Source organism: Hyperolius riggenbachi, chromosome 3 (assembly GCF_040937935.1).
Source record: "Hyperolius riggenbachi isolate aHypRig1 chromosome 3, aHypRig1.pri, whole genome shotgun sequence".
Classification (NCBI taxonomy): Eukaryota; Metazoa; Chordata; class Amphibia; order Anura; family Hyperoliidae; genus Hyperolius; species Hyperolius riggenbachi.
The window spans coordinates 249,555,798-249,569,568 of record NC_090648.1 but is presented as its reverse complement, the minus strand read 5'-3'; the positions used below and the strand labels follow the sequence as shown (position 1 = coordinate 249,569,568).

The window sequence follows — 13,771 nt, the reverse complement described above, 5'->3', positions numbered from 1 at the left end:
ATTACAGAGACTGTGATAGTAGAAAGTGCTGCAGTAAGCCAGAACAGATTAGAATAGCTTTTGGAACTTGTAGGATGATAAAAAACAGGATGCAATTTTTGCTACAGAGTCTCTTTAAGACACTCACTGGACCGCGATGTGAACTCCACTCTGTGTACAGACTTGGCTTAAATCGATGCTTGCCTTGATGAAGGGGTCTTTGATGATATCGAAACGTTGGCTTCATGGTGAATGTCTAAAATAAACACTGTCAGACTGGCAAAACCCCAGGCCTGGACGGTTTCCCCGTAGAATATTACAAACAGTACTCCAAACTAATAGCTCCTAAACTAAAAAATACACTCCAACGCTCATTTGAAACAAACTCCCTACCACCTTCTATGACAGAAGCCCTAATAATAGTGATTCCCAAACCAGGGAAAGATCCCAGTAAATGCTCCTCATACAGGCCAATCTCCCTCCTGAACACGGACGCAAAGATACTAGCCAAAATTTTAGCCACTAGACTAAATTCTTATATTCTCAAACTGATACACCACGACCAGTCAGGCTTTATGCCTGGTAAAGGCACTGATATAAACATTCGTAGGCTGCTGACCAATATTGTCGCCTCTCACTCCAATCCGGGCCAGAGAGTAATTGCGTCACTAGACGCTGAAAAAGCTTTCGATTCAGTTGAATGGGAATATCTGTGGGCGGTACTACGTAGATTCGGGTTTGGTACTAACTTCATTAAATGGATCCAATTACTTTACGATTCCCCCAAAGCTAAAATCAAAACAGGGAACACAATTTCACAGTTTTTCTGTTTACGAAGGGGTACTAGACAGGGCTGCCCTTTGTCACCAGGTCTATTTGCACTGGCCATGGAGCCCATTGCAGCTAAAACCAGACAATGCACCCTGGTGAGGGGACTATCGATTGGCAACCTGCATGAAAAAATATCTCTTTATGCAGATGACGTACTTCTTTACCTAAATGACCCCCATTCCTCTTTAGATGCAGCACTCCACCTGTTTGAAAAATTTGGAGATATGTCCGGCATTAAAATTAACTGGGATAAATCAATCCTGTTCCCTATAGACGCCGCACCTAACCCACCACGTAAACTAAACTCTCCGCTATCAGTAGTAAACCAATTTAAATACCTGGGAATTCAAGTAACCAGTGACCTCACCACATATCAGAACCTTAACATAGACCCGGTCATTCACCAACTTGAGTCCAGATGCGCAGTTTGGAATAAACTCCCACTTACACTGATAGGAAGGATTAACCTTCTTAAAATGATTTTCCTACCTAAATTTACGTACCTCTTCCGCCAATGTCCTGTCTGGCTCCCTTCTGCCCTCTTCAAGAAAATTGACAAAATTATTCTAACTTTTATTTGGGCAGGAAAGCAGCCTAGAATAGCATTGGATGTACTGCAGCTCCCTAAATCTAGAGGTGGATTGGCTCTTCCACACCTCCAGAAATACTACTGGGCCTCTCTGCTTGTCACTATTAGATGGTGGTTCTCCCAAGAAGTCACTAATCCAGCGGTGAGTGCAGAGGCGGCAATATTGGGCTCCTACGAACAGCTTACTAATCTACCCTATAGAGGCCCCAAAGCCAATTCCCAAACTACGCTACTGATGACAACTACATGGAAGGCTTGGAAAGTAGCTAGAACCCCCTTTATAGCGCCAGACACAATCTCTCCTTACACGCCTCTTTGGGGTAACCCCTCTCTTCAGCACTTTACTACCATTCCTGACCCCATTATATGGGCAAGATATGGTATAAAAAACATATCTCACATACAACATGAAAAATCTATCCATACCTTTAATACACTTAAGACCCAATGTGATCTTCCAAATAAATACTTATTCCGATATCTGCAACTTCACCATGCGTATAGATCACAATTTGGCTCCCAACCACCTGATCTGCAAACAGATAAGATTGAAAAACTCCTATTGACTAAAAATCTCCCAAAGACCCTTTCTGCTATCTACGCAGAATTATCAGATGCTAATAACTCTAGATTGGCAAAATGCTACCGGAAATGGAAGGCAGACATCCCCTCTCTTAGTGATAAGGAATGGGATATAATCTTAGAGGAACTCCCCTCAACAGTGATATCCGCAAGCGACCAACTTATACAAATAAAATTTCTACATAGAATATACCTTACCCCTGCACGACTACACAGGATGAACCCTACCCATTCTGATAGCTGCTGGAGATGTGTGGTACACAGAGGAGATTTTGTCCACATTTTCTGGTCGTGCCCGACAATTATCCCTTTCTGGGAAAGTATACTCTCAATCATTAATGCTCTATTAGAAACAGCGATCCCTAGAGACATGGGTTTATTACTTCTGGGCAGAATAGAGGCGGTCAATATTTCAAGACATAAGCAAACGCTGCTTAAAATATTATGCTTTCAAGCAAGGAAAGAAATATTAAAGTTCTGGAAAAAAGCCTCCACTCCAACGGTTGGCACCTGGGCCAAATCAATTAACAGTGCTCTACCACTATATAGAACTACCTATCTAAATAGAAAATGTCAAAAAAAATTTAACAAAATATGGGGTATCTGGGAGGATAGGGTCTTAGATCCTACCAACGACAAATTTATCCCTATTATTGACTAAATAACTGCTGGGTGGGTTGGGGGTGGGGTGGGTGGCGGGCGGGGGATGGGCGGGCAACTTTTCCTTCTTTCCTTTTTTTCTTTCTTCCTCTCTCACCTCTTACGGGCCAAGCATCAGTAGAAGCTCCTCAATTGAGGCCCGCCTTTGATTTCTCTCTCAGTGCGAGCTGCTTCTCCCGCGCGCTGTTATTTATGCTTGTTATGCGTACCTGGGACTATATTGTCATACTTACCACGGACTGAACACCATGCTATATTATAGCCCAGCAAAATCTACTACTATGCATAATATGTTGCTGTAATTACTACTGTGGAGGAGGTATGCTTGTACTGACTATTACTCCTTTCTTAAGTGTGTAAACTTTGACAAAATCAATAAAAATTACCTGTTAAAAAAAAAAATAAACACTGCATCACCAGAGGAAAGGGCTGGTTCATTATTTACTAGCAGTATACAAATAAGACACAGGACACAAATAGCTGAATCAAAAATGCCCTGGTGATTTATTAAGGGTTACAAAACCATACAAATAGCAATCGTTAAATTTAATAGGCCAGCCAACCAGGCAAAGCCATTAAGAAAATGGCTAAGGCAAATATAAGGCATAACAAAAGCACATGAAAATAGGTTACATGCTGTCAGCACTGTATAAGTGTGTTGCACTCACTTTATCCATACTGCAGTGAAAGTAAGTGTGGCCATAACAGATTACATATTATGAGAAGAAATAGCAAGCAGGTTAAGAGAAGTGACTGTTTAATGGGTGATGAAAAGTGACTGCTAGCAGGTGACAAGTAGTGACAGCTATTGGGTGAGAAGAAGTGACAGATAGCGGTTGATGAAAAGTGACAATGGATGACAAGAAGTGATAGCTAGTGAGTGCTGAAAGGTGACAGATAGTGACAGGTGACAGCTACTGACAGGTGATGAGAGTGACAGCTGATGATGAGAAGTGACAGCAAATGAAGACAAGTGACAAATAGTGCATGATGAGAAGGGATCGCTAGCAACAGGTGCTATAAAGTGACAAAAGATAAGAAGTGACAAAAGAGAGCTTGGAGGTGGCAAACAGGCTCTTACCTAATCCCTGGTGGTAGTGGGTGGATCAGCAGGGATTTCATCCTGGTGAGTGGGCCAGCTGCTGGCTCACATAAGTACAGCATGTTGTTTGGCTCCCTGCTCTCCCCCTTCCTCTTACTTGTGCCATTCTCCTCCTTCCACAAGTATGGTGAATACTGCAGCCACGCATCACATCTCTTTTTGCCTAAACGTTTTGTTCATTGTACCATGGAGTGGGATGAGAAAAAGACATGGCTATAGGACCTGCTGGCTCAGCTCCTGTGGCTCAAAGGAGCCATGTTGTGGAAGTTTAATAGACACAAGAGAACCCTTGTGTGTTAAGGGTACTCAATTTACGCAATTTATATTGTACAGCGCCATGGTACATTGTACAGCGCCACGGAATATGTTGGCGCTTTATAAATAAATAATAATAATAATTTATGAGCCTGGTCAGGCAGTGCCTTGAAACTGCTCTGGTTTTGCAGGTCTTCCTCTAGTATTTTATAAGTCACTCGATTAGAGTAAGTAAGTAGATCAGGTGAACTGATGTGACTGGCTCTCCCCTGGCAGTCTGCTTTTTACAGGCCTGTGGCTCAGAAAACACAACGTCAAGGCATTTTTAAGAGAAAACAAAGGACGCCTACATCTTGTTCTTCCTTCAGCTTTACTTTAAAACATTGCAGTTATGTAATTACTAATTAGCTCCTAATTTTCCAAACTATGTGTAGGAGAAAACTGATAACAATGACAAAATAAAGTGGCAGTCAGAAATGATTGGCACTAGCAGTCTCTAGGAATTCGGTTTGCTGAGTCATCTCAATATATGTTGTCTGCCTTACAGCAAAATAGTAGGAAATTTCACCCTTCCTAGTTTATGATGAAGACTCTTATTATAAACAAGCAGAGCTCATTATCGCAAGATACATCCTGGTTTCGAGTATTAGTAACAATCTGGTTTATCTGTTAAAGCTGACTATTTTTCACCTCTTTGTTCTGTATAATTAATATTTTCCCAATAAAAGATCAATATTACTGTATATGCAGAATGCAGGGAGAAAGCTTTCTTTTCCAAATAAATAAGTCATGATGTACACTCATCTAAAGGATTATTCGGAACACCGTACTAATACGGTGTTTGACCCCCTTTCGCCGTCAGAACTGCCTTAATTCTACATGGCATTGATTCAACAAGGTGCTGAAAGCATTCTTTAGAAATGTTGGCCCATATTGATAGGATCAATTTTAATAATTTGTGTCCACCCTGGGGATACTGATTTATAAATAAGCCTTTATTCAGCACAAATACAAAAGATATGCAATTCCGCCCTAAAAACAATTAAAACGAGGGACCTGTGGAGCGCTCCTCACTCATACAACCTAGCACGCCACACTCATCCCATCCACACTGGTACCGGTACCAATCCGACGTAACTCAGAGCGGGGAGACAGAGGCAGCCAGGCTGTAGCAGAAGCCCATCCGTCCAGCTTTACAAAGGTTCTCGGGCACAAGTACAGTCACTTTCACCTTGCTGTATCAATCCGGCCAGTATCTCACCAGTCCTGAACGATTCCGGTCCCGTTCCCGGATTACCGTACTAGCAGGGTATTCACCTGTCCACCTCTCTACCCAGCCGCGCGTCCGCAGCGGGGAGTGGTGGCGTGCTGGTCCACTAGAGAGAGTCCTTCCAGCTGGGAGCTTCAAACTTCGGAGCGCACAGATCACATCACGGGTTATGCCCCGCCCACTGACGCGTTGCGTCCGCCCACCGCGGACTTCATCAGAGTGTATGACGTATGGGCCAGGCGGTGCTGCGATACTTATGTATTTTATTGCTGGGTCGAAGCCCATCCCCTCACAGGCTACCATGGCAACATCCACAGCCTTCTAGGAACGGCACCTGTTCGTCAGCCGTTCATTAGTGCTGCATACATCTAGGTTGAGTTCGCCTTCCAGGCCAGTAAAGTCTTTTTAGCCTTATGAGCTATGCTCTGGAGCAGAAAGGGCAGTACAAACCACACGTAGCAATTTGCTGTCTAATGAAAGAAGACGGCAAAGAGAAAATGCTGAGTGCCCAAGATTCATCTCCCAGTTTAATTCAAATTGGGGGAGGATTAGGGACAGTCTGGCACGACATTGGCCGATCTTAAAAGTAGATCCCCAGATAGGCCCGGTAGTGGGCGCTTTTCCACAGGTGGTTGCTCGGAGAGCACCGAATCTGAGGGACCAGTTGGTACACTCGGACCTACTGCCAAAACCAAATTGGTTGAATAGAAGGGTACCGAATGGAATGTTCACGTGTGGGAACTGTACTGTATGTGAGCATGCAGAGGTGAGTGAGACGTTTGGGTCACCACAACTGCAGAAAGTGTGGAAAATTCGTAGTTTCATAAACTGCAATTCAGAGTGGGTACTGTATCTGATTAAGTGCCCGTGCCCACTAATTTACATTGGAATGACGACAAGGAAATTAAAGACTCGGATCTCTGAACACATAAGTAATATAAAGTGTGGGAAGAAACTGAATGGGGAATACAGGAGTTCCCTAGCAGAGCATTTCTGCACTAACCACAATGGGTCAATTGCTGGCTTCAAATTTATGGGGTTCTACAGGTTAAATAATAACAGGAGGGGCGGAGACAGAGAGCAGGTATTATTACAGCAGGAATGCAGGTGGATTTACCTATTGAATACGCTGTCTCCAAATGGCCTCAACCAGGAGTTGGACTATAAAGTGTTTCTATAAGAAATACACGAAGAAATCTTAGCTGGCATGGGATGTAGAGGATCGGCAGTGTTGAGTCAAAGAAACGCTAAATAAATGCTGAGCAAATGTCAAATAAATGCCAGGAAAACGTGCTCTAAAAGCTCATAAGGCTAAAAAGACTTTACTGGCCTGGAAGGCGAACTCAACCTAGATGTATGCAGCACTAATGAACGGCTGACGAACAGGTGCCGTTCCTAGAAGGCTGTGGATGTTGCCATGGTAGCCTGTGAGGGGATGGGCTTCGACCCAGCAATAAAATACATAAGTATCGCAGCACCGCCTGGCCCATACGTCATACACTCTGATGAAGTCCGCGGTGGGCGGACGCAACGCGTCAGTGGGCGGGGCATAACCCGTGATGTGATCTGTGCGCTCCGAAGTTTGAAGCTCCCAGCTGGAAGGACTCTCTCTAGTGGACCAGCACGCCACCACTCCCCGCTGCGGACGCGCGGCTGGGTAGAGAGGTGGACAGGTGAATACCCTGCTAGTACGGTAATCCGGGAACGGGACCGGAATCGTTCAGGACTGGTGAGATACTGGCCGGATTGATACAGCAAGGTGAAAGTGACTGTACTTGTGCCCGAGAACCTTTGTAAAGCTGGACGGATGGGCTTCTGCTACAGCCTGGCTGCCTCTGTCTCCCCGCTCTGAGTTACGTCGGATTGGTACCGGTACCAGTGTGGATGGGATGAGTGTGGCGTGCTAGGTTGTATGAGTGAGGAGCGCTCCACAGGTCCCTCGTTTTAATTGTTTTTAGGGCGGAATTGCATATCTTTTGTATTTGTGCTGAATAAAGGCTTATTTATAAATCAGTATCCCCAGGGTGGACACAAATTATTAAAATTGATACAAGTCATTAACGTTATTGTGACCACCCCTATCGAATGTGATAGTGTGGGAATTTGAAGCAGAAGGGTGAGATAGACAGTTAATTTATTTCCATATTGATAGGATAGCATCTTGCAGTTGATGGAGATTTGTGGGATGCACATCCAGGGCACGAAGCTCCCATTCCACCACATCCCAAAGATGCTCTATTGGGTTGAGATCTGGTGACTGTGGGGGCCATTTTAGTACAGTGAACCCATTGTCATGTTCAAGAAACCAATTTGAAATTATTTGAGCTTTGTGACATGGTGCATTATCCTGCTGGAAGTCGCCATCAGAGGATGGATACATGGTGGTCATGAAGGGATGGACATGGTCAGAAACAATGCTCAGGTAACCCGTGGCATTTAAACGATGCCCAATTGGCACTAAGGGGCCTAAAGTGTGCCAAAAAAACATCCCCCACACCATTACACCACCCCCACCAGCCTGCACAGTGGTAACAAGGCGTGATGGATCCATGTTCTCATTCTGTTTACGCCAAATTCTGACTCTATCGAGACTCATCAGACAAGGCAACATTTTCCAGTCTTCAACTGTCCAATTTTGGTGAGCTCGTGCAAATTGTAGCCTCTTTTTCCTATTTGTAGTGGAGATGACTGGCGCCCGGTGGGGTCTTCTGCTGTTGTAGCCCATCCACCTCAAGGTTGTGCGTGTTGTGGCTTCACAGATGCTTTGCTGCATACCTCGGTTGTAAGAGTGGTTATTTCAGTCAACGTTGCTCTTCAGCTTGAATCAGTCGGCCCATTCTCCTCTGACCTCTAGCATCGACAATGCATTGTCGCCCACAGGACTGCCGCATACTGGATGTTTTTCCCTTTTCACACCATTCTTTGTAAACCCTAGAAATGGTTGTGTATGAAAATCCCAGTAACTGAGTAGATTGTGGAATACTCAGACTGGCCCCTCTGGCACCAACAACCATGCCACGCTCAAAATAGCTTATATCACCTTTCTTTCCCATTCTGACATTCATTTTGTAGTTCAGGAGAATGTCTTGACCAGGAACACACCCCTAAATACATTGAAGGCACTGCCATGTGATTGGTTGATTAGATAATTGCATTAATGAGAAATTGAACAGGTGTTCCTAATATTTCTTTAGGTGAGTGTATGTACTTCATTACATTTACAAGGTATTTAACTTTTTATGCTAAAAACCCCATACAAGCAAAACAGATCGTGTCAAGTACAGTATACGTCAAAATAAGTCTTGGTGAAAATCTACCGTACGCCCAATGCCTTGGTAACACGTTGTTGCAGATTGGCTGCTTATTTTACTATAAAGTCCATTGCAGGATCAAATGGTTTAGAAGCACAGTAATTCCACTTTTGTGATAACACTAGTATGACATATAATGCTACTGCAAGCACTATTTAGTAATTCATATCTATTGCTTTTATATCATTAGCTTGCCCTAGCCCTAGAAAACCTCTAAAGGTGTCAGCTCACCATCAAAAATGGTCCCTCATTGACTTCAGTGCTGTTTGGAATTTGATTTCAACAAATTAAAATGGTTTGTCAATTTTGAAAAATTGTGGCCACATTGAATTTTGAATGATTCAAATGATTCAAACAATTGTCCTGAATGTACATGATCAAAAACAGAAATGAATAGGTACTGAATAAATAACTCTGTGCGTTCCCTTTAAATGTTACCAGCTATGGTAGCACCCAAGTTATACACTGTATTCAGTCCTTACCGGCAATGGGCAGCAAAGTCAGGTAAATGCATCAGAGTTGCAAAACCAGTTACTTAATCCACATACAGAGAAGGTGGAAGAACTATGCAGGACTGATGGTGTGACTGCATTCTGGAGGCATACCTCCAGTCTATAGACACAAGTAGAATATATTTAGAAAAATATGTAATAAGCCTTTTAGAGGGACACTATGGGAAAAAAATGTAACATTTTAAATCCATATGTACACACATCCAACAAAAATGTACGTGTCCCAGAGTAAATGCACTATATTGTTTTATATTGTTTTTTACTTCCTTTGTAGCTGTCACTTTTTTAAAACGCTTGCGGGGGAAACCCGCTTGGCTAATAAAAGTGAATGGGATGGTGCACACCAGAGCGGCTCGTTTTTTCCACAAACGCAAACTCGGGGGCTGCAGCATTTTTTAGATTTCTGAGGCGTTTCTGCCTCAATGTTAAAGTATAGGAAAGTGGAAACCCGCTTTGAAAAACGCTAGATCAGAGCGGTTTTCTAGGCGTTTTTGTTACAGAAGCTGTTCAGTAACAGCTTTTACTGTAACAATATTTGTAATCTGCTACACAAAAATGCTCCCAAAAAGCTAGGCATGTTTAGAAAACCTGCCTAGAATCGCTCTGAAATCTGCTTCAAAAACCTCTAGCGTTTTGCGGATCTGCTAGAGGTTTTTGGTGTGCACTGGGCCATACAGCAGGGATTATAATCAACCAACTCTGAACCTCTTGCAGACAGGTTTTGGACTAGTTAATTTAACTAGTTTTTAACAACTAGTTAATTTAACCAGTTTTCAAAGGGACCCTGAGCAGTAGATATAAATGAAATCGGTACTTACCTGGGGCTTCCTCCGGCCCACCGAAGGCCGTGAGGTCCCTGGCATCCTCCTGGCTCCTCTCCCGGTCCTGATGGCGACTTCATTACTGGCGACATCTGGGCCGAGTGTTCCTGAATAGTGACGCTACGCGTCATCGCGGCAGCCGGCGTGACAGTACTGCCCATGCGCGGTTTTCTAACTCTGAACCACACATGCACAGGTCTGTCACGCCGGCCTGCGTGATGATGCGTAGCATCACTGTTCAAGAAGTGTCGGGTCGACACTCGGCACAGGTGTCGCCGGTAATTAAGTCACCAGCGGGACTGGGAGAGGAGCCAGGAGGACTCCAGGGGATCTAGCGGCTTACGGTGGGCTTGAGGAAGCCCCAGGTAAGTACCGATTTCATTTATATCTACTGTTCAGGGTCCCTTTAACTAGTTAAATCCTCATGGGAGATTTTCAGGAATTCTTTTTTTTTTTTTTCAAAAGCGCCTCTTGAATGGCTGTTGCAGAGGCCAGAATATTGTGCACATGAGTAGGCAGCCTGGCTGCCATTTTTGCACAGATCTTCAACAGTGCTTTTGTAACAATAGAAGCTTTGAGAATCCCCTATGAGGTCATGGACTAACCAAAACCTGTTGTTAAGAGGTTCAAAGCTGTCAGACTATAATACCTAATGTAACTGTTAACTTCACAGGAAGAAACACATTTACAGTGCATTTACTCTGTGACAAGTGTATGTACAGTATGTGTACATATGTCATCTAAATTTTACATTTTTTTTGCTATAGTGTTCTCTTTAAATGTTCAAAAAACACCCATTATAATGTCGGCAAAGGTTGCAGACTGACTGATTTCAGTGCACATTCACTGGGCTTGGCTTGAATTGCCTTTGAGCAACATGACAATGTAACCTAACATTAACCAAACATCAGGCTGCATTCACAGTGGTATTGTTGTGGCATAATTGGCTGCTTCTTAATGCAGCTTGCGGGTGCGTTATGTTGTAACAACCTGCAGCATCATAGTGTGCTGCATGCAGTGCATTACCTCAAAACATGCACGTTAACAGTGACAGTGAAGCATACTTTTCATAGACCGTATGCGAGACAATGCATAGATAACATGCAGTGCTATTTACCCATTGCATTATGTTCCTACTGTTACAGGGAATGCAACGCAATGACCACAGTGAAACTAGCCAAAGTCTTAGCTAGTAAAGTCCTGTATACATATAGCCAGTAAAGCCCTGTACACATACAAATATTTTCACCTGCATGAATTGGGACTTGATCCCTTGGGCAACAGTGCAATACTGAGCACTGTTGGGGGCCGAATCTGTTTATATAAAGTGGGATAAGTGAAGACCCAGAGCACACGATGGGCCGGACAAGGTAGGAGAACAGTGCATTTAGGGGTTTATTGGGCATTGGTTTGGCTATTTTGCCTATTTTTTATGTCAGGGGGCTCCCGTTCACCCGCTAGATTCTTAGCAGTTTAATAAGTGAGTGACTGACTTATTAGGGAAGAACACTGTCATTAATCAGTCAATACATCATCATTGCATGTTTCTTGACCCCACATAACAGCTCTCATTGCGTTCAGTTATTTGTGAGAGAGAGCTGTCAATGGCCAAACACAGAGCTGGATCAAAGCAACCTAGGCTAGTGCCTAGAACTTGGTAGGTGTCCATGGGAGTGACCACAGTTTTTTTTATTAAACAGAATTATCTCCTAGGAGCAAACTTAGAAAAAAAAAGTGAATTGAATAAGGGCCCAGGAGTTCTTCCAGGATGGTAGAATATCATTCCTGTTTCCTGGACAAAGGAACACTGTGTTGGAGTGGAATCATGTGACATACATGAATGTTTTGAAGATGACAAGAGTGCCGACATTGGTGTATTTGTGATTCTATTACCGAACTTATGTCCTGTTCAAGTATCCAGAGACCACAAGTGTAGGTAAAAACTGCTCTGGCTGTCAGACAAGACAAGATAAATAACATTTATAACATTTATATCGCGTTTTTCTCCTGGCGGACTCAAAGCGCCAGAGCTGCAGCCACTAGGACATGCTCTAAAGGCAGTAGCAGTGTTAGGGAGACTTGCCTAAGGTCTCCTACTGAATAGGTGCTGGCTTACTTAACAGGCAGAGCCGAGATTCGAACCCTGGTCTCCTGTGTCAGAGCCCTTAACCATTGCACCATCCAGACAAATCACATATTACGCTATAACTGCTTCCTACCAAGCATAGGAGCTGTATCTCCTCCATGCATGGTTCAGTTCTGTGTATATCACTGCTCATGCATTGTGCATGGAAGAGACACTTCTGCATTTGCCAGAAAGCAGTTGGTTTCAAATGTGCAACCTGCCTGACAATACAAAAGTTACTGCAATACCAGTGGCGTAGCTATGGAGCTGTGGGCCCCGATGCAAGTTTTACAATGGGGGCCCCCCTAGCACTCTATACATAACAATTGATACGACGCACCAAAACCTGCCAATGGCAACTACAGTGTCAGAGGTGCAAGAAGGGGATGGGGAACAGTTTGTTAATGATTACCACTAATCAAAGTATCTATTAGAAGTGATTATTATGAGCACAGGACTAATAGAGAGCTAATACTGTAATTGAGGGAGGGCCCTTCGGGGCCCCTCTGGCCCAAGGGCCCCGTTGCGGCCGCTACCTCTGCACCCCCTATTGCTACGCCCCTGTGCAATACAGTAACAGTTTTTTTTAACTACTAATACAAAATATTTTATGCAAAGAGCTAGTTTTTATTTAATTGACAGCTTCTGAGGCAGTTGTGTGGTCTGCTAATAAAAGGGTTGTAACATAAATAAACCAAGAGACAAGCTAGAAACCTCGGTTGCCATAGATCTCCACTTTAACAATCACTTTTTGACCATTTATCTTCAGCGACCAACTGTTGGGTCTGAATGTGATTTTTATAGAGACTGGCTCTTTTTATTGGCTTGCAGACAATTCTGCATTCATTTGTCTATAGAGACAATGCGTGAGGTGGTCTGCATGCTTTATTTTGTAATATTACAAGAAAGTGTCTTGTCTTCCATTCATATTCTTGTATGCTTTTATGTAGTGTCACAAAGCCGGCAGCAGATTCCTGCGTCATGTGTTTGCTCCCAGAAGACAATCTTGTCAAGGAAAAGAATAATGAAGAAGAAGGTCCTTCCAAAGAACACAGCGGTGAGCCCTGCCCACAATGCACACAGCATGGGTGTGAAGGAACACAAGGCAATGGTTCTGCCAGAAAAGGCCAACCTGCCACAAGCAGAGCACGTCAAAAAAGAAGACAATCATGTGCCAGGATTCGGTATTGTTGTCAACTCGTCATCCTCCGATGTAAGTTGCAATACAAAGGTTAATTAGTTGCTTTGGCCTTCAGCAGTTTAATGAGTTTCATATGATGCCTCATTATACCAAAGCTAAATACATTAGCATTTGTCCTTTGCAGACTATTTCTGTCTCCCAGATATACTCTGGCTAATGGAATACTGTCTTATGAAGACATTCATATGTGAACTGCCACATCTTTATAATTCCCTTTAGGGGAATATATCATAAACCAAATCCATTTTAAAATATGAAATACATCTTGCGCTTTTAAAATACTGATATTTGAGGTTTAAATGATTTTGGTGGTGTTTAGCTGCTGATAGCTTTACTATGAACACTGCATTTATTATGTGCCTAAAACAGACTTAAACTGCAGAATTGTTTTAAAAAATGTACTATTTGTTAGCGCTATTCAAACCATTTTTACTTTTCTGATTCGATTTGCCAGCAACTATGATTAAAACTGCTTGGAAATTCAGATTTCCCCTATTTGCATTTATGCCAATAGTACAATGTTTAGAGTAAAG

The 13,771-nt window shown here is 43.2% G+C and overlaps 1 protein-coding gene across 2 annotated transcripts in view; it reads left to right on the top strand.

The window, feature by feature from the left end:
• Nucleotides 1-13,771, top strand: part of BEND7 (BEN domain containing 7) — a 101,432-nt gene that overhangs the window by 69,527 nt on the left and 18,134 nt on the right. For both annotated transcript variants that reach the window (XM_068276139.1, XM_068276138.1), the window contains exon 5: nucleotides 12,988-13,250. In XM_068276139.1, the coding sequence (XP_068132240.1) occupies nucleotides 12,988-13,250 (263 nt within the window). The remainder of the gene's footprint in view (nucleotides 1-12,987; nucleotides 13,251-13,771) is intronic.